The sequence below is a fragment of the Mytilus trossulus genome, chromosome 12 (assembly GCF_036588685.1).
Source record: "Mytilus trossulus isolate FHL-02 chromosome 12, PNRI_Mtr1.1.1.hap1, whole genome shotgun sequence".
NCBI lineage: Eukaryota > Metazoa > Mollusca > Bivalvia > Mytilida > Mytilidae > Mytilus > Mytilus trossulus.
In genome coordinates this window covers 40,901,314-40,920,853 of record NC_086384.1, presented here as the reverse complement: position 1 = coordinate 40,920,853, position 19,540 = coordinate 40,901,314, and the positions used below count along the sequence as shown (strand labels likewise).

Sequence of the window (19,540 nt, the reverse complement as noted above, 5' to 3'; positions counted from 1 at the left end):
TGTATAGGGGCCAGCTAAGAACAGCCTCTGGTTGTGAGATTTTATGCTTGGCTGAAGATAATTGGTCAGGGCTTTAGCTGTTTTTTTGCACTTAGGTGGGATTGTTGTCTCTTTGACACATTCCTCATTTCCATTCTCAAGGTGTAATACCACCATTGATTTTTCCCTATTAGTCTTTGTTAAATTTGTACTTTTAAAAAAATTGTACAGTATTTACCTTTATTTCAACCAAAGAAATACTTTGCATGTGTAAAGTTTAATCCTTTCCAGTGATACAGTGAAAATTTCACACAACATTTCATTCCATATAAGAAAATAATCATTACCGGAAGTAAACAACCCAATTTTTACACTATTATTTACTGGTTACCTGCTTTGGTACCTCTGTAACCTTAACGTTCCAAAATATTTTATAAGACCATCAAATAAAAAAAGAATGATGCTTTCAGACATCCAACAAACATATTTACGACTCAGAAAAATTTAAGTGCATTGAAATGCTGCAGGGTTAATTTTCTACAACTGTCAAATTCAAGGGAATATTTTTTTAGGCCTACTTTTGTATGCAACCGGATGTGACGTACCATGATTTGGTGGTATTACACCTCAATGTTATCTTGTTTTTGACTGAAACAAACAAAACATGGAGAAAAAAAATATTCTTCAGACATAGTTACTTTTATTAAGCCCCACTTTCTAAAGCATGAAGTATTTAATAATGCTCACAGTCTGTCTGCATAGCTCGAGTGGTAAAGAGAACTTGATTTAAAAAAAAAAATTTTTGGTCTATTTATAGGACAAATTATATCAAAAAGTTCAAACTATTAAGTTCTGTAAAATTAACCCTGTCATGTTAAAAAATAAAAATCAAGCCCTAAATTTTCATGGTTGAGTCAGCTTACTTTTGTCACATTAAAGATATAAAGAATATACTACCATGATGTAAATATGTGAAAAAATAAAACCTGCATGAAAGATCATACAACATTACTTTAGCAAATGTATCTTTGACATGACATTTAAGCATGCTACTTGGCTCTAATTTAGGGCGTTTATGACCTTTTTTGAAATTTGAGCATAAATGAAGGCAGTCTGGTAGCATTTTTGGGCCCACACCATCACACCTGAGGGAGTATTTATTGTTATCTGTCTATGTGCGTAGTTGTATGTCCAAAAATTGGTTTATGTTCTCTAACTTTAGTTTTTCTCAACCAAATTATGAAACTTATATCCAATATACACATTCTCTATTTTTTTCTATTTTCTGCCCATATCATATATTTTTATGTGTATATATATATATAATAATAAAAAAAAATGTGTGTCTCTCTTTCAATCAAATAACCACAAAATAAAAGCACTGTAGTTCCCAGAGAAAGCTGAGGGTTCTATAAGTAAAATAGGTTTCATTGATTTGTTCAATGTTTGATTTTTGTTGAACCTGCAACTTTTGTTGTAGAAAGCTCAACATAGGGATAGTGATCCAGTGGCGGCGTTAGCTAACTTCTTTATAGCTTTATATTTTAGAAGTTGGAAGACTTGGATGCTTCATACTTTGTATATAGATGCTTCATGTTACGAAGTTTCTGTCAGTCACATGTCAAATGTCCTTGACCTCATTTTCATGGTTCAGTGACCACTTGAAAAAAAAGTTCAAATTTTTTGTAATGCTAAATTCTCTCTTATTATAAGTAATAGGATAACTATATTTGGTATGTGCATACCTTGCAAGGTCCTAATGCCTGTCAGACAGTTTTCACTTGACCTCGACCTCATTTCATGGATCGGTGAACAAGGTAAAGTTTTGATGGTCAAGTCCATATCTGAGATACTATAAGCAATAGGTCTAGTATATTCAGTGAATGGAAGGACTGCAAGTTGTACATGTCCAACTGGCAGGTGTCATCTGACCTTGACCCCATTTTCATGGTTCAGTGGTTATAGCTAGATTTTTGTGTTTTGGTCTGTTTTCTCATACTTTATGCAATAGGTCTACTATAATTGTTGTATGGAATGATTGTAAGGTGTACATGTCTAGCGGGCAGATGTCATCTGACTCTGACCTCATTTTCATGGTTCAGTGGTCAAAGTAAAGTTTTTGATATTGTGTGTTTTTATCTAATACTATATATACCATTAATCAACAATATTTGGTGTATGGAAGTATTTTATGATCTATATGCCAGTAGCACAGGTTTTATTTGACCTTGACCTCATTTTCACGGTTCATTGCTCAGTGTTGACTTTTTGTGTTTTGGTTTGTTTTTCTTAAACTATAAGCAATAGGTCAACTATATTTGCCAATTGGTGTTTGGAAGAATTGTTAGCTGTACATGTCTGCCTGGCATGGTTTATCTGACCTTGGCCTCATTTTCATGGTTCATTGGTCAATGGTTAGTTATCTTGGTTTATGTGACAGTTTTGATAAAGCTTTATATTTAGGACTATCAACATAATATCAATGATAAATAAAGAAGGCGAGACATTTCAGCGTGTGCACTATTGTTGCTTTTAGCTTTTTATAAGCTGTACCAGTCTGTTTAAGAATGATGCAAAATGGGATTCAATTTTGTGTAGAAATTTTACACATTTTAAAATGTTTTTAATACCTTATTATACCCTAGGCCCGCTTAAAAAAAGGTGGGTGTACTGTTTTACCGTTGTCTGCCCATCCGTCAGCCCGTCTGTCCATCAAATAGATATTTTTCTTCATATGTTTTTTTAGGAACTACAATACAAGGATTTCTGAAATTTGGTTTATAGGGTTCATCAGGAGTCATCACTCAACAACTTCCTGTTTCTCAACACTTGTATGATCTTACACTTGGTAGCCAAGTTAAAAACTTTTTTCTCAGGAACTATAATACAAAGATTTCTGAAATTTGGTTTCAGGGTCCATATAAGTCAGCTATACTGAGTGATGTGTTTTCAGATTTATCACTGAACAACTTCTTGTTTACCGAACACTTGTATATTTTTACATTATTAAAATTATCCACTTGCGGCAGGGGTATCATCAGTGAGCAGAAGCTAGAAGCTGGCAGTTTCTCTTGTTTTGGATATAATTTGATGTTGAAATTAAAATTACTTTAAATATTTAATTCTAGGTATATGTTCACCTATTTACCTAGATGTAGGTTTGAAATATAAAACTTTGATTAGGTCAAATGATTTTAGGTTGTCAATCTCAGTACTTAAATAAAACCATAAAGCATGAAGGATTAAAATGAAAAAAAAGGTAATTTAAAAAGAGATTTCTGATTAAAAAAAATGTGGTTCTGTTTTTTTGTTGTTTTATTGTCAGTCATTAGGTACAAAATCATTATTTGAGTAAGGTAGCCTTGATTTATTAAAAAAAAAATAATATGAATAATATTGAATTTATTCCTGTCAAATGTCTCTTTAAAATAATTCCTACTTTTGTCACTATTTGATAGTTATTTACACATTTTCATTGGACAGATTTCTTATAATTTTAATTCAAAATACCTTTTTAGGTAAACATTATTTTACACCTAATTGTTCTGGGACCCAGCAGCTTAGATGAATTGATTTCTAGGTTGTTTTTTTAAACAAAATTTTAAATTAATTTAAAAAAAAATACATATATACAGATATATGAATTTAATGACATAAACTTCAGCTTAAAGGAATCAAGCATTAAGATGTTTTGATATATAATAATATAACTCGTTTGATTAGACTGTAACCTTAATTGACAAGGATAAATTGCCAGTTTTCCTGCAGAAATTCAGTGGTCCAAGGTCATAAAATTGGTCCCTTGTGAGAGACTGAGAGTTGCCTTGTAAGCAATAATAAATTATATCTCATTTTCCCATTTTTAGACCCAATTTATACTGGCAACGAAATTGAAACAATCTTTATTTGAATCTTTCTTGAAAAGACCAGTTTGCATTTACATTGTACAAGCAAGATCGATCTTGGATCTTATTTAATCCAGTGTGTTTACACTGCAACAAAAAAAGAACCGATTTGACCTTTATTTTCATATCTAAATTTAACATTCACTTGAGAAAAGATCGATCACGATCGATTTAAGAGCTAGTTTACACCCAAAAAAAAAAGATCGATTCAAATAAGATCGATCTTTTTAAAACCACCTCTTGAGGTAGACCTTTTTAAGTCTGATTGAAGATCGATCTAACCAGTTTACACTGGACCAAAGATTGATCTTAAAAAGATCGATCTTTTTTGTCAGTGTAAACAGAGTCTTATACTCCATGATAAAGCTATGGTTTGCCATTACTAAAAGTGTATTTGCGGTTAAGCACCAACAGACAAATAAATCAATGTTATTTGTCAAAAACTGATAATTCATTTTCAAAATACACTACAGCTTATTCAAGTTCATCTATGGCTGGAATGGGCATACACGGGTCATAACTTACTACCTCTCACATTCTCACTCTGTGGATTTAAAAAAAAAAATCTTTTCTTCTGGGAAATTTAGATATTCAACAGTTTATGAATTTTTCTATAGGAATTTGTGCAGACTTTGGCAAAACCACAAAAAATAATATCCACTAAAATGCATTCTTTTCTCAATCTATGATTCGAATAGCATGACAAACATGGAGGTTAGCATTTCTTTGATATATTGTGATGTGCAAAATTTGCCTGTATTTGGAAATATACAAGTTTGTACATTTCTTATAAGAAGTACATGTTAATTAGATGAATGACCTTTTTCTCTATTATCTAAGGACAGAATAAGAAAAACAATTTCATCAGTAATCTTTTTTTGATGATTTGATTTATTCACATTAAAAAAAATAATCCTCATATTCCTCCAAATCATGGTCACATCATTAGAAAGCTTTAAAGAGGATTTCTAGGGAATTCTGGTTGGAGAATTTGTATTTCTGAATTAATATGTCAATTTAAATGTTATATTTTTAAGAGGTAATAAAACTTGATTTTTGTTCTTATTAGATAAATATTGTTCTGATCTGATTGGAAAATAATGTCAACTAGTAATGAGCCACATTATTTGAACTTTGGTGGATTATGTTGTTTCACAGGCAATTATACCACATCTTATTTGTTTTTCTTCATATTTCCCAAGGGGTCATTTTGCACTGTGTCAAATATCAAATACAATTTTTTTTGCAATTGTTTTACATTTCTGTGGTATTACTACATGGTAACTGCAGTGATAAATTTTCTATTAAAATAAGTTTTGCTAAACATGAAGTTAGAAATCTCTCAGGTGAAGTTGACCTTCAAGAAATCTGGTTGTGTTATGTAGGACTTAAAAACATTGGGTTTACCAGTAAATGCTTAGTATAGTTTAAATTGCTATTTCAGAATGCATTCTGGGTAGTTGTGATTGCCATCACTCATATCAACATGTTCAAGACTATTTGTTTCTATTGTTAAAGCTGTCGATACAATCCGATAGCTTATAAAATTATTTGTCCATAATGTAAATCTTGAGTTGTTCAGCCATTACAACGATATCGTTTCATGGTCGCAACTGATACACTTAATGCACTAAGACCAAAATTGTAATGAAAGGGGTGCGTGTTCCATAATCCAAAAGCATACACCACACCATTGTGATTGGTTTAACTTGTTCTAAACAATGGAAATTCAACCAATCATATAACATTATTTCCGTTTTAGTCCTTTAGATTCTTAAAAGGCGTCAGAGGTGATGTTATGGCAATTTTAATGGTTTTTATTAGAAAAATTTTGATTGATTGTTTATTGATAACAGTAAACAAATATCTATGAATATAATTAAAGGTTTTAGAGAAACCCTTTAATGCTATCTTAAAAGTTAAAAAATGTATAATACACCTGCAATAAGATATCTATTTTATACATCTCTTGAAATGTATTTATTTTCAGTTTAAGAATATGGTAGTATACATAGAAAAGAAATATTTAGATAAAAATTACCTGCTGTCTCAGGATGAAGAATTTGTTGATCATCTCAAAACAAAATTACAAACTTTTGAAGAAGGTAAGATACAAGACTACCTGGACCAAGTATTGTTTGTCTTTTGAGTAATTCTGATTTTGTTTTGACAGGTGTTTGGTGTGTTGAATCAATGCAGTCTAATCTGTCAAAAAATAAGATGTTCTGCCAATGGCTGCCAATAAGACAAATATTGTAAGGTCACCATACAGCCCTTAACCCTTTAGTCAGCTATAGAAACATCTGCATGACAAAATGTGGAACAATTCAAACAAAAATAAGTCAATTTCATTATGTAAGCAAAAAACAAATGTGACACAACAAACAATGACCACTTCACTGAATGACAGACACAAGGAATAGGCACATATAGTATGGTTTGTCAGACAACATTTTCATTTATATGGTTGATTTTTTAAAATACTCAGTGTACATGAAAGAAAAACAAAGGATTAGGGTATTAATCCATGATACAAAATCAGTACATGCCTTTAAAAAACAACCCCTTAAACCAAAGAAACAGCCCTTTTATTGCTGTTCTTTCTCCCGAAATTCAAAGTCAGGCCTTCAACATTGAGCAAAATATCTCACCTCATTGTAAATTTAAGACAGTCAGCTTAAAGCACCTGTTTGAGCAAACTCATTTGCAATTAATTCGAATAAACTTTCTATAAGATTATTTATGCATTTAAGAATTGAATGCTTCTTTTTGTAAATTCATTGGGGTGTAAAAGCGTTGACCGAAGTACATTTTGTATGAAGCGCGGAAGCGCTTCATATTAAAAATGTGCGCATGGTCAACGCTTTTTCAACCCTATAAAGTTACAAAAAGAAGCATTCAATACTTATAATTACATTTTTTAGCTATGATCATGAAAACATGAATTTTATAAATTTTGTATTTTATTCACCTGTGCACTTTATTGAGGGACCACGTGCTATCATGAATGAAAAGTATTATTGAGTGATGCAATTGCTTACGGAATAACACGTGACGTGCAGTTAGCCAATCAAAATAAATTATTATAATGAAACATACATATAATGTAATTATCAGGTTTTGTTTGTGGTTGTTTGGCTTTAGTAGGAACAGTTAAATTTTTCATTTTGATAGAGTTTATTATAGTGTTCTATTGCTGTTGGTTTTTTTCAGGTAAAGATGATCTAACAGGAAAAATAGATATGATAATATGTCTTGGTGGGGATGGTACATTGTTGTATGCTTCAAATTTCTTCCAGGTAAGATATCATATTAGAAGGGGATAGAGCTGTGTCAATGGAGATTAGCCTTTGACTCGATAAAGATATGATAATATGTCTTGATTGGGATGGTACATTGTTATATGCCTCAAATTCCTTCATAACATAGATGGGTATTGAAAAATATTAAGTCTATATTTCTCTTCATTTTCATGAATTTATAGAAGTAAAAAAAAAAATCTATAAATTATTGCCCTTTTACGAACAAAATGTATTCAACTCTGAAGATATTGAAGCTTTGTTCTTTTATTCAACATACTCTAATGTTTTATTTCAGACAAATTTCCAGTTATAGAATACAATGTGGGATCATTAGGATTTTTAACATCATATCCATTTAATAATTTTAAAGAAATTTTAAAGAGTTATTTTCCTTTCAAATGTTCAATGTAAATAACTTCCTTCCATGGCTCATATATTAAGTATATACATAAGTACATAAATGTTTTATTTCAGACAAATGCTCCAGTTGTATGACTCCCTTACATGGCTCATATATTTTAATTACATAAATGTTTTATTTCAGACAAATGTTCCACCAGTGATGGCATTCAACATGGGCTCACTAGGATTTTTAACTCCATTTCCATTTGATAATTTTAAAGAACAAGTCACAAATGTTTTAGAAGGTAAGGTACACATGAAATATTACATAAAATTGAGAATGGAAATGGGGAATATGTTTAAGAGACAACAAGCCAACCAAAGAGCAGATAACAGACAAAGACCACCAATGGGTCGTCAACACAGGGAGAAAATCCCAGAACAGGAGATGGTCCTTAGCTGGCCCCTAAATAGAAATATGTACTAGTTCAATGTAAATGGAAGTCATAATAAACTGCAAAACAAATAAATGAACTTAAAGTAAAAAAAACATACAAACTAATAAAGGCTCCTGACTTGGGACAGACACAAACATGTGGTTGAGTTAAACATGTTTTGTGAGATCTCAACCTCCTCGATGCTTGCTTTGATTTTGTATAAATTGAAAGAAAAAAAACATTACTAAATTCTTTTATTTACATTTACATTGGAGTTTGGTATTTTTGTTAATCATGTTTTTGTATATTTGTAGGTCATGCCGATCTGACACTAAGATATAGACTGAAGTGTGTAGTGTGTAAATCTGGCTCTGAATCACACAAAGTATCACATATAAAACATATCAATAATTCTGATAGTAAACAAAGTTATTTAGTAAGTAAATATTTCTTAAATTGTTGTATAATATTTATAACTGGGAACCGTGCTGAACACATCCATATCTCATTTTAACCCTTTCAACGCTACACTAAAAATATAGAAAAATGGCTGCTGCTGCTGCATTTTTTTTTGTTATCATTCATTAGAACAGTATATTCCTTTTTAGACTTCTGTATCTTTTTTATTGTAAGAGATACAGAGAAAACAATTGCATGAAAAATGCTCAGGAGAGCATGAACTGTATTGTTAAGACAATTATTTCAGTAAAATTTTTATCAGGTTATCTGTATTTTCGGGTAATTAACAGGTAATAGGTGTAATTTATTACATTTGTGTTGAATTTTGAATAAAAGCTAATTTTAGTCTTTATTTATTGTGTTGATTTATCTGCCATATAATAAACAAACACCAGTTGCTGGATTCCGTAGCGAATAAATGGCTCTGTCTTCAAAATTTCAGTCAACCTCTGTTTTCCCCCCTTTTTCAACGTCCTTTCTCACTCGAATTAAATGTAATAAACACATTGAGATAACAAGAAACCTTTAAACTAATCCACTTTGTCAGTTTCGCCATAGAAATGCTGAAATATTTCCATATTTACAGCTTCGTTTCCGCCATTTGCATTTGTCAAAATATTTGTTTTTATTTTCCTTCTATTTTCCTTTTACTGCATGATTTTACTTTGAAAATTTCAGGGATTTCAAGCACAAATAAGACCTTGAATATCCTCGATTCATACGAGGAAAAATTAGAGAGGACCTGAATAAAAACCGAATGGTTTAAGAGTCCTAACGAAAAATCCATTGTCATCGCAGCATATGCAGTGAATAGCAGTGGCTGACGGCGTACGTCATCGAGGCATATGCTGTGTATAGCATTGAAAGGGTTAAACGAAGTGTCAAACTAAAGATTGCATTCATATAGACCAAAATGATGTGTAATTATTGTAATTAATGTCTGTCAGCTATGATTTTGATCTCAATCAATACTTCACTTTTATCAATAATTGGAAAAATTTCAAAATAATATTTGAATTTTTATCTACTATGGTAATCCATAAATTTGGTACCCCCAAAAACATAATTCGAAGAACAAATAACAATTATTTTGTTTCAATATGAACTACTCATAGATACCAGGATTTAAATTATTTACCGCCGAAGCACTTTTCACGCTTCTAATACGGTGTCATCAGTGACACTTGATTCCAAAAAGATAAAAAGGCTGAACTAAGTATGAAGAGCAATAAGGACCAAAAATTCTTAAAAGTTTTGCCAAATAAAACTAGCTATTGTAATTCCATTCTCAGGGTAGAAAATCTTTAGTATTAAGAAAAATCGAAAAATTTATAAACAGTTGATTTATAATTATGACCATTTCAATGATAATTCATATAAATACAGAAGTGCTGACTATTGGACTAGCAATACCCTCGAAGAGAAAACTCACAAGAGCAGTGGCACTGTTACACTAGTTGTAAATAAACCCATCATAGATACCAAGATTGAAATTCTGTTTGTCAGATGCACTTAGCTTTTTAAGTAAATATGAATTATAATGATTTTAATATGTTTTAGGTTTTAAATGAAGTAGTTGTTGACCGTGCACAATCACCCTACCTTAGTAATGTAGACCTGTTTGTAGAAGGAAAACTTGTAACATCAGTTCAAGGAGATGGTTAGTATTTTTATTTCTATGCTACTTTGTATATGCTATTGTGAAATGATTGAATATATTTTAAGATACAGAATTTTTTTAAATAAATTTAAAAATTTCAGAATTTTTCCTGTAGTTTTTTTTGGCCTCTTCGGCTTAGTGGTCTAAGTAGTTCACTACAATTATCATTAGCTTATCAACACTGAATTTAAAATTTTGGGCACATCATTCCAAAAAACTTTGCCAATATATATATATATATATATTATGAGTTTGTTATGATCACTTGAGCTTGATACCCCATAATTAATTTCAAAAACCTGACCTAGGATTTAGATTATATAGTTTCCACACTAAAACGTTTTACGATATTTTATTCTTATGTTTGATTATTTGTACCATATATTTGCCCAACATGTTCATGGTTAATTTATCATCACCAACAATTTGTTCTACATTTTCAGGTTTGATTATTTCCACACCAACAGGAAGTACTGCCTATGCTGTATCTGCCGGAGCATCCATGGTCCATCCCAGCGTACCAGCTATAATACTCTGCCCTATTTGTCCTCATTCTCTATCATTCCGACCAGTTATTGTTCCAGCTGGAGTAGAAATCAAGGTATTGTAGATAGTTTATGTACTGTGGATACATTAGTTAGTTTAGTTTAAACATATTTATTTATAGTGGATTGGGAAACAAGTTTTGCAACTTATATTAATTCCTTTCCACTTTGCGGGTGCGAGTGCTGCCTTGTAGCGGCATTAGCCTACTCTTTTTCGAAATCTACAAGTGTGTCTTTAACGTGCAAGAGATATGGCTCTCTCTTAACACGGGTCAGCCATTTATCGTCCCCTTCTGACGCACTATCATCGTTTCCTCAAGACCATACTCACAAATGGTGTCGAGGGAGAGCCGAAAATTGAGTTCCTGAAATTTTCATTCCAAACGGGAATCGAACAGGAACCTTTGTGTTAGTAGTCCGATGCACTAACCACTACACTACGGCTCTCATTAGTTTTCAAGGGATACCAATTTTGATCGATTTTGTGTGTTATAGGTGAATCAAGAATTAATGTTCAACAAAATACAATTTTTTTTCATTCTATATGGAGACTGGCACAATCACAATTTTTTTCCTAAATCTGTACCCACAATAAATAATTCAATCCACAGTAGTAATCATAGTCCTAATTTCAATTAATATTGAGATACTATCAATAAATAATAAGAAGAAGTGATGTGATTGCCAATCAGACAAAACTCTACCAGAGAACAACAGACATAAAAGTTAGCTAATACAAATCACTTTACTCTGTTCAACTATGATAGTTACCCATACTGGATAGTAAGCTATGAAAAGACCAGAAATGACGTATGTAAAACAATTCAAACGAAAAAACTAAAGGCCTGAAATATGTACAAAATAATACAAAACAAAAGATAGCTTCTGAATTACAGGCCACTAACTTGGGACAGGTACATACAAAATGTTGCAGTGTAAAACCTGCTTTCTGTGTAACCCTCCCTTAACATAGACAGTAGTGATATTAGATTTAAATAATAATGTTTACTTCAGATAATGGTGGCAGAAAATGCCAGGAGTTCTGTATGGTTATCCTTTGATGGGAGAAATAGGCAAGAATTAATGCAAGGAGACTGGTAAGTTATCTTTCATGGCAATTTAGGCAACAGTTAAGGTAAAAGTAAGGGCTATTCCATTGAAATGTATGTGAGAGGGTAGGAAGGGAAGTTTAATTATTGAATGTTGGTCATGGGTCTTTTTTTCAGTATGCAGGTATTACCTTTATGCAAAATTATCTAAAAAAATGGTTCTTGGTTGTAGGGATATTTTAAAAGTCCCTTACTACCCTCCCACATACCTTTTAATGGAATAGCCCTAAGAAGATGTGGAATGATTGTCAATAAGACAAACTCTATTAGAGACCAAATAACATTGAGTTAAGAACTATATATAGGTCACTGTACATCCTTTAACATGGAAAAACCCACCTCTTGGTTAACTATAAAAGGCCTGAAATAACAAATATAAAATACTTAAACCAGAAAACTAACAGCCTAACTTATGAAAATAAAAAACCAATGAACCAAATACAGATATGATATACAGCAACAAAGACAACTACTGAATTAGAGGCTCCTGACTTGGGACAGTACATACAGGATGAGTTAATGAGGGTATGAATATTTAACAAATTAATTAATTTTAAAGGAAAATGAATTTTAATTTTATTTTGAATTTCAGTTTACGTATCACCACAGCCCAGTATCCAGTACCATCTATATGTGCTAGAGATCAGATAGACGATTGGTTTGCAGGGTTAGCTGGGTGTTTACATTGGAACGTTCGCCAACAACAGAAACCTCTTTCCTCAATACCTAGTACAACCAGCTTAGACTCTGTAGAACTTAGTAATTAGTTCATTGGGTTACATGGAAATATTTTGTTTGCTATTTTTGAAATTGTAATGTATTTGGTAAAGATTTTAACTTAGGTATGAAATACTTGCCACTGCATATGGCCAATTTTCCTTATTTTTGTGGGTTTTATTTCATGAGAAATCTTGCCCCAACTTGAAATTTTAAATTATGTCATCTAATACCTGAAAATAGCATTTGAAGATGATAAAAGTGCTGTTTGCCAAATTAAACTTATTCAGTTGCATAGAATATTATAGTCAACATTTAAGTATCTTTGAGTAATGAATATGTTTTATACACGGTTAAGTTGAGACATTTTGCTTTGAATGTCTTTTATCGAAGAACAGTAGACTCCGGCAACTTAGAGACTAAAAAATAAATATTATTTCTGCATCAATAAAGAGTATCAGTAATTCATTTCCCAGATGTAAAGATATAAACTTTGATATTTGAGGATTATTTTTTGACAAATAAATGATTTAAGGCTTTTGAGAAGAAAAAACGAACATTCTCTTTTAAGGATGTTTGCTCCTCTATTTCTTGAATTTTTGCTAGATTTTTTTAAATCCTCTGGTTTTATCCATGTATTATGCCCACTAACCCCTACTTTTCTTTTCATATTTTTATCACACAAAGGCCATATTTCAAAATCTTATAAAATCCTTGTTATTTTTCATATTTTTTTAAACAAAAAAGGTGCCAATGTTAAATTTAAGAAAAATCTAGAGAGATTTATTTCCCGCCAATTTTTCAATGGCTTATATCTCGAAAACAAGCACAGGGACCCTCCATTTTTTCTGCTTTTTTAGTTTCCTTATTTAAATACTATCAATTTATAACAATCTTTTAAAAAGCTTGTTATTTTTAAATAGAGTAGCGAACCTCCTGAAGGGGGGAGACTTTGGTTCAGGGAGATAACTCTTTAAATCAGGTATGTGTTTGTAAAAGTCAAGTATCATCAATGTATTTTAAGCATTTACCTGAAACAGATTGGAAATAATCTATGTAACCTAGAAGCTTAGAATATATTTGTGAAAATGGTTGACACAAACGTACTGATGATTTTCCGAGTTATTTCCCTTAACCTAGGTCTACCTCCTTAAGCAGGTTTTACAGTACTGCATAATTGATGCATCAAACATGTTATCTTTGCAGCTCGTTTTAAATTTAGGATATGTGATAAAAAAATCTAAAAAACAGATAATCAAAGTAGCAAACAAAATATATTATTGTTTTATATTTGTTAAGTTTCTCATTTTATATATTAATGCAATCATTTAAATATTTTAATGTTAATGATTTGTTATATAATTTTTTTTGCATATTTTGTGATATGTCTGTTATATTGTTTCTGGACTTTTATATTATAAATATTTAATTCTAAATAAGTTTATTTTCCGTTGCTCATGCAATTTTTGTCAAGACAAAAATACGTTTTTCAAGATATAGGTGTCAACAATCACCATATTGATAGAGACCTCCTAAATATTTTCCCCTGTAAAGACCTGTCAGTGACCTCCTGTCATGGAATTAAAACAATGGAATTTATTTGTAAATATATGGAAAATTTCAAACTCGATTGTCAGTGCCATTTTTTCCATGTGAGCTTTATTTCAATTGGTGGCCTTTTGTCTGTAATCTGCTCTTTGGTTAGGTTGTTGTCTCTATGACATATTCCCCATTTCCATTCTCAAATTTATATGCCACATTTTAAGAAGACATCCGTTATGTTTTTCTACAGGACATTTGAAAACACTGTATGGATATAAATTTTTGTGTGGTTGCAATTTATTGGTTTTATTTCTGAGAAAGATTTCAATTGAACATTTTTTTCTTGGTTTTTCAGCTTATAAGAAATTAATATTACTGTGGAACTTTGGGGATATTATTCATCTACAATTACTGTGGATTCATTTATTTTCATTGGTTTCAATTTTTTCAAGGATTTAGAAAAACTTTTACTGTATATTTGAATTAATGATTTTGCCACTGACTGCATACATTATTATAGAATTTTGTAATTCGTTGGAACATTTAAATTCGTTTATTGGTTTATCTGTATCCATGAAATCCACGAAAATTGGAACTGCATGAAAAATAATGAATCCACATTAGCAATTCTGTTCCATTGGCCAATCCAGGGGGTTCCCGGGGTTGAAACCCCCCTTTTTTTGACCGATCAATGCATTTGAATGGGGACATATAGTTGGAGCCCCACCCTTTGTCCTGGGTTGGGACCCCCCTTTTTTAAATGGCTGGATCCGCCCCTGGTCGCTCTTTGATGGTTGAAGGGCTTTTGGGAATTCATGATAACATTTAAAAGCTTTCATAGCATGATCAGGGACAATAACATTGTATACTTTCATTTGCCATTGCCTTAGTTAGAGATTTGCAAATTACATATGACATGAAATATGTAATAAACATTTTTGTTTGCCTCTGATCATTTTGGGCACAAAATAATAAACTGTAATTGCACATACACAATTGATACTTTGTGTTCAGATATCATATTGTATAAATCATTAAAGCCATTTTACTTCCTATTATTTCAGAATTCATTGCATGTAAAAAAAAATATTGTAAATGTTTATTATAGGCGATATCAGAAATTGTGTAATGCAAAATTAACGCAATCAGATTTTAAAATGTCTGATTTGAGATGCTGAATTTTTATTGCATTTTTGCAATAATAAAAGAAAATATTGCATGATTAGTATTTTATTGCATTTTTGCAATGATGTAAAGTTAATTATCAAATGTGTATCATTTCATTGCATTTTTGCATAAATTTTTAATAATGAAAACCATGCTAAAATTTCTGATTTAACAGAATTTACTTGAACTTTATTAAGTTTATTATACTGCAGATTCATAATTATTTTTTATAAATTACTGACTTTATGAATATTTTTGTTAAAGTGATCCATGAAATTTTATGGTAAAAAAAATATAATTCCTACGATGTTTGGTACAAATTTGTAAAAAATTCAAATCCCCTGAGCAAATGTCAAACAAAATGCATGTTTGCTCACACCATGAAAATGGATATATTCACAGTGTTTACAGAGAGATTGAAAATACATTTCTGCTCACTCCTGTCCATGAAAATTGGTATTACATGAAAATGAGTACATTCATATTACTGTATATCCAGATCTCAAATAACTTTTTGGCTAACTTCATGCAAATTGGTACCCCCATGAAAATGAAAACATTTACAATATTTACAAAGATCTCAATTTTGATTGTTGTCATGTAAATTCATGTCTTATTTATTCATGTTCTATGATAATCAAATAACCTGATTTTATTCATACTACTGTGGATTAATTAATATTCGTTGGATACCAATTTTCGTGGTTTTCGTGGGTACAGGGAAACAACGAAATTAAATGTTCCACGAAATGCAAATTTTCTAAAGAAATGCATGTGACTTTGTCAAAACCACGAATTTAAATACCCACAAATATGTAAGTTTTCCTCTATCCACGAAAATTAGTACCCACGAAAATAAATGAATCCACAGTATCACTAGTTAGTAGTTATGAATCATAACTTATGATGTTTGCAATATTATTGCTGTATGTACATTTTGCACAGGCAATGAGAATTTCATCTCGGCCTTTAAATAATCAAACAATGAATCTGGTTTCGGGATTTTCTTGCTATGTTGAAGTCTCATTGGTAGCCTTTGGCTATTTTCTGCTCTTTGGTGAGGAAGTCTATTTGATACATTCTCCAATTCCATTCTCAATATTATATATGCACAAAGTTTTAAATTATCACAAATTAATATTTGAATTAAGGTGGACATTTTTTAAATTTATAATGTATTAAATGGTTTCTTTTCATCACAAGTAAGAGTTTCAGGGATGTTTCATGAGGTCGAGGATATCCAGAGCATAAATTGTTAAAAACAAGAATTTAAAATTCTCTTAAAAATTAACCAATGCGCCAGTGCCGTTAAAACTTAACAGGTTAATTTGATATCCGACCTTTATCAATTTCAAATTTAATGATAATTGGTATATAATTTGGCACATGTTTGAGCTCTTGAATACCTTACAATTCTGTGTCACAAAATTCTAATTTTGAGGGTCAACTTATGTAGAAAGCTGATGATGATCACTTTGGATAAAGTCATCTGAAGGCTGCTCTTTAGTTTTTGTTTTGTTCTACTATCCTCTTGGTGACTTTGCTACCCATCATGCCAATCTGGCAGGTTAGATTTTCAATAGCTGTTTTTGTGTCAAAAATGTTTTTATATTTATTAATATATTTTTTAAAAACTATTTGATGTACTTAGTAAATTAAATAACAAGGTAAAATTTTCATGACACATTTGACAAAACCAAAAGCAAAAGTTACAGTTCTTTATCCCAAAATCACAGTACAATACAACAACTTGTACTTCAAGTCACTAGGAAATGATAAGTCAAAATTTGACCTACATAAATAGAAAATCAAAGAGTATTATAAAGCTTCCACATACAATTAAGATACTCTTAAGATAATGTTATACATATTTGCATTAGAACATTTTAGAATTTAGTTTAACAGTATAAAAATAGCCATATTTGTGATCTTATCAAGTCTTTCTAAAAATACATGATGCTTGTAACTTAGTACAAAGATGTTCATGTGTTTTACATATGGTTTCAGGTTTTTCTTGTATCTATTTATATAAAATCAAAGTGTTATAGGGCATCTTCAGGTCAAATTTGTTGATTTTGATATGTTTACGACATGTATTATTCTGCTTTTAGTATGACTAACAGGCTATTATTTGAACTTGGAATTATTTTTAATTATGGAATTTGTTTGATTTCTTGTTATTGAAATTTTTAATAAATTCCATGTTTATTCTGTACTGAAATGTTCTGTGCTGCGCACAACACTTTCTATTACAAAGAAATTAGTATATTTTCAATAGAATGTACTGTGCCGCGCACATCATATCTAACCAAAATATATTGTATGGAAAGTGTTATTAACCGCTCAAAAGATTATAATACCAAATAAACATGGAATTTATTAAAAAAATTTAAACACAAGAAATTATTTAAATTCCATAATTTAAAAATTATTCCAAGTTCAAATAATAGCCTGTTATGTGTGTGACGATTCTTTTATCTCTGTCTCTTTATCAGCATTGTTTCTTCAGGCAATTATCTGTTATGGAATATTCTGTGTATTTTTATACAAGCATGTAATTTTATTATTGAAAAAAAAGAAAGAAATAAAGATATAAAGTACAATATGTTTGTCGTCTTTGGTCATAAATATCAAATTTTGGCCTGATGTGTAAAAAAACTATATTAAAATAACATCAACATATCACATTATAAACTAATACACTAGTTCAGGGAAACAATGCGCATGTGCAAGATCGATCGGGATTTTGCATTATCGACTAATTAGATACGAGATTTGACGAACTGGGGGCATTATATCAGATCGGCACCTTTATTACTGTAGTCAGATTAATGCATACTTTATTTTCAAGAAGCATATACATGCATGCTATGGGAAACGAAAATATATAATATATGACAAACAAAAGACAGCAGAGAACAGAAATTACAGAGTATACAATAATATTATGACACTAAATGTGGTCTGATTTTCCAAGCTGCATTTGAATAGTTGCATAGTATATTTCAAAACCAAATACTAGTTTAAATATACAGTTTGTCACATTTTTCTAAAGCTGAAGAATACACTGACATTATTATTAAAACAATATTTTGACCGTTATGTTAATTAATCTGAAATACAAAAGGAACGTTTGATGTCACCTGACTTATAGTGTTACCTTCACGCAAAAATGGACAGATTCATGCTGTGATGTTCACTTATCAGATCGTCTATATATATTCAAGAAGATACGGGTGCTATATCTTAGGCGCTGATCTTATGTCATAAAAATAAAAGTCAATCAACACCTAGGGCATATGGTATCATAAAGTTTAACCTTAAACTATAAATCTCACCAGGCGACAGTTAAACAATATACCCTTAATAATCATAATTATATTCTGACAGTAAGGTACCATTAAAATTTATGTTCAAAATATATAAAGTTTTAATTGCATGCGTGTATTCAATTTACAGAAACTTTCTTGTGCTTAATTCCAATATGCATCAAGTATTGACAATTTTTGAAAGGAAGGGAGGGGAGTCTGGGTCATTCGGCATTTTATTTTGACATATTGTAAAGCATATATAATATTGTATACAGAATATCTAATAAATTTCAAACAGATTTAATAAGATCTTAAACAGAACAAAAGATAATTTATGTATTTTTATTTCTTCAGAAAGTAGATTTTCACACATACCTGTATATGTAGTTTGGCATTTGATTACATACTTTTAATGAACAGTTCTGTTATTTTATTTTTGTATCAGAAAATTCACGTTAATAGGTAGAATGATACTAAATGTGAAAAAAGCCCCCCCCCCCCCCTAGACAAATCAAAGAGCTGATAGCTCTGAAGTGGAAGAAGGTGAATAAAAAGTAACTTGAATTACAATAAAAGCAGCCCCACTTACCCAGGCTGCTTTGTTCCATTATTGTTAAAATGTATTTTTTTCTTCAAACAAGAAAAGGTCATAAGTACATGGATTTCCCATCCGTACAATCATTTTCTATGTTCAGTTGACTATGAAAATTAGGTAAAATCTTTAATTTGGCAGTAAAATTAAGAAGATCATATCAAGAGGAACACATGTGTACTAAGTTTCAAGTTGATTGGATTTCAACTTCATCAAAAACTACCTCGACCATAACTTTATAACCAGAAGCAGGACGGACAGACAGACTAGAAAACATATTGCCCATAAATGGAGCATAAAAATAGTAAGACTTGTTACATACCCGCCAACTTTTGAAAGTTCCCATATGGGTTTTTACTGCACAACAATTTTAAAGGTTACAATTTTTAGCGACGTATTTTGCAAGATCTGGATTGTCTAGAAAAAGTGTCATATTTGTATGATGAACTTACATGCCTTTTCCTTAAGTCTGT

General features: G+C 30.9%; 1 protein-coding gene across 4 annotated transcripts in view; it reads left to right on the top strand.

The window, feature by feature from the left end:
- The window catches only part of LOC134692091 (NAD kinase-like), a 44,141-nt gene extending 27,047 nt beyond the window's left edge, over window positions 1-17,094 (top strand). For all 4 annotated transcript variants that reach the window (XM_063552469.1, XM_063552471.1, XM_063552470.1 and 1 more), the window contains 8 exons: window positions 5,875-5,989; window positions 7,098-7,183; window positions 7,731-7,833; window positions 8,280-8,401; window positions 9,985-10,084; window positions 10,528-10,685; window positions 11,644-11,726; window positions 12,331-17,094. In XM_063552469.1, the coding sequence (XP_063408539.1) occupies window positions 5,875-5,989; window positions 7,098-7,183; window positions 7,731-7,833; window positions 8,280-8,401; window positions 9,985-10,084; window positions 10,528-10,685; window positions 11,644-11,726; window positions 12,331-12,505 (942 nt within the window). In that variant the 3' untranslated portion in view covers window positions 12,506-17,094. The remainder of the gene's footprint in view (window positions 1-5,874; window positions 5,990-7,097; window positions 7,184-7,730; window positions 7,834-8,279; window positions 8,402-9,984; window positions 10,085-10,527; window positions 10,686-11,643; window positions 11,727-12,330) is intronic.
- The last annotated feature ends 2,446 nt before the right edge of the window (window positions 17,095-19,540 follow it).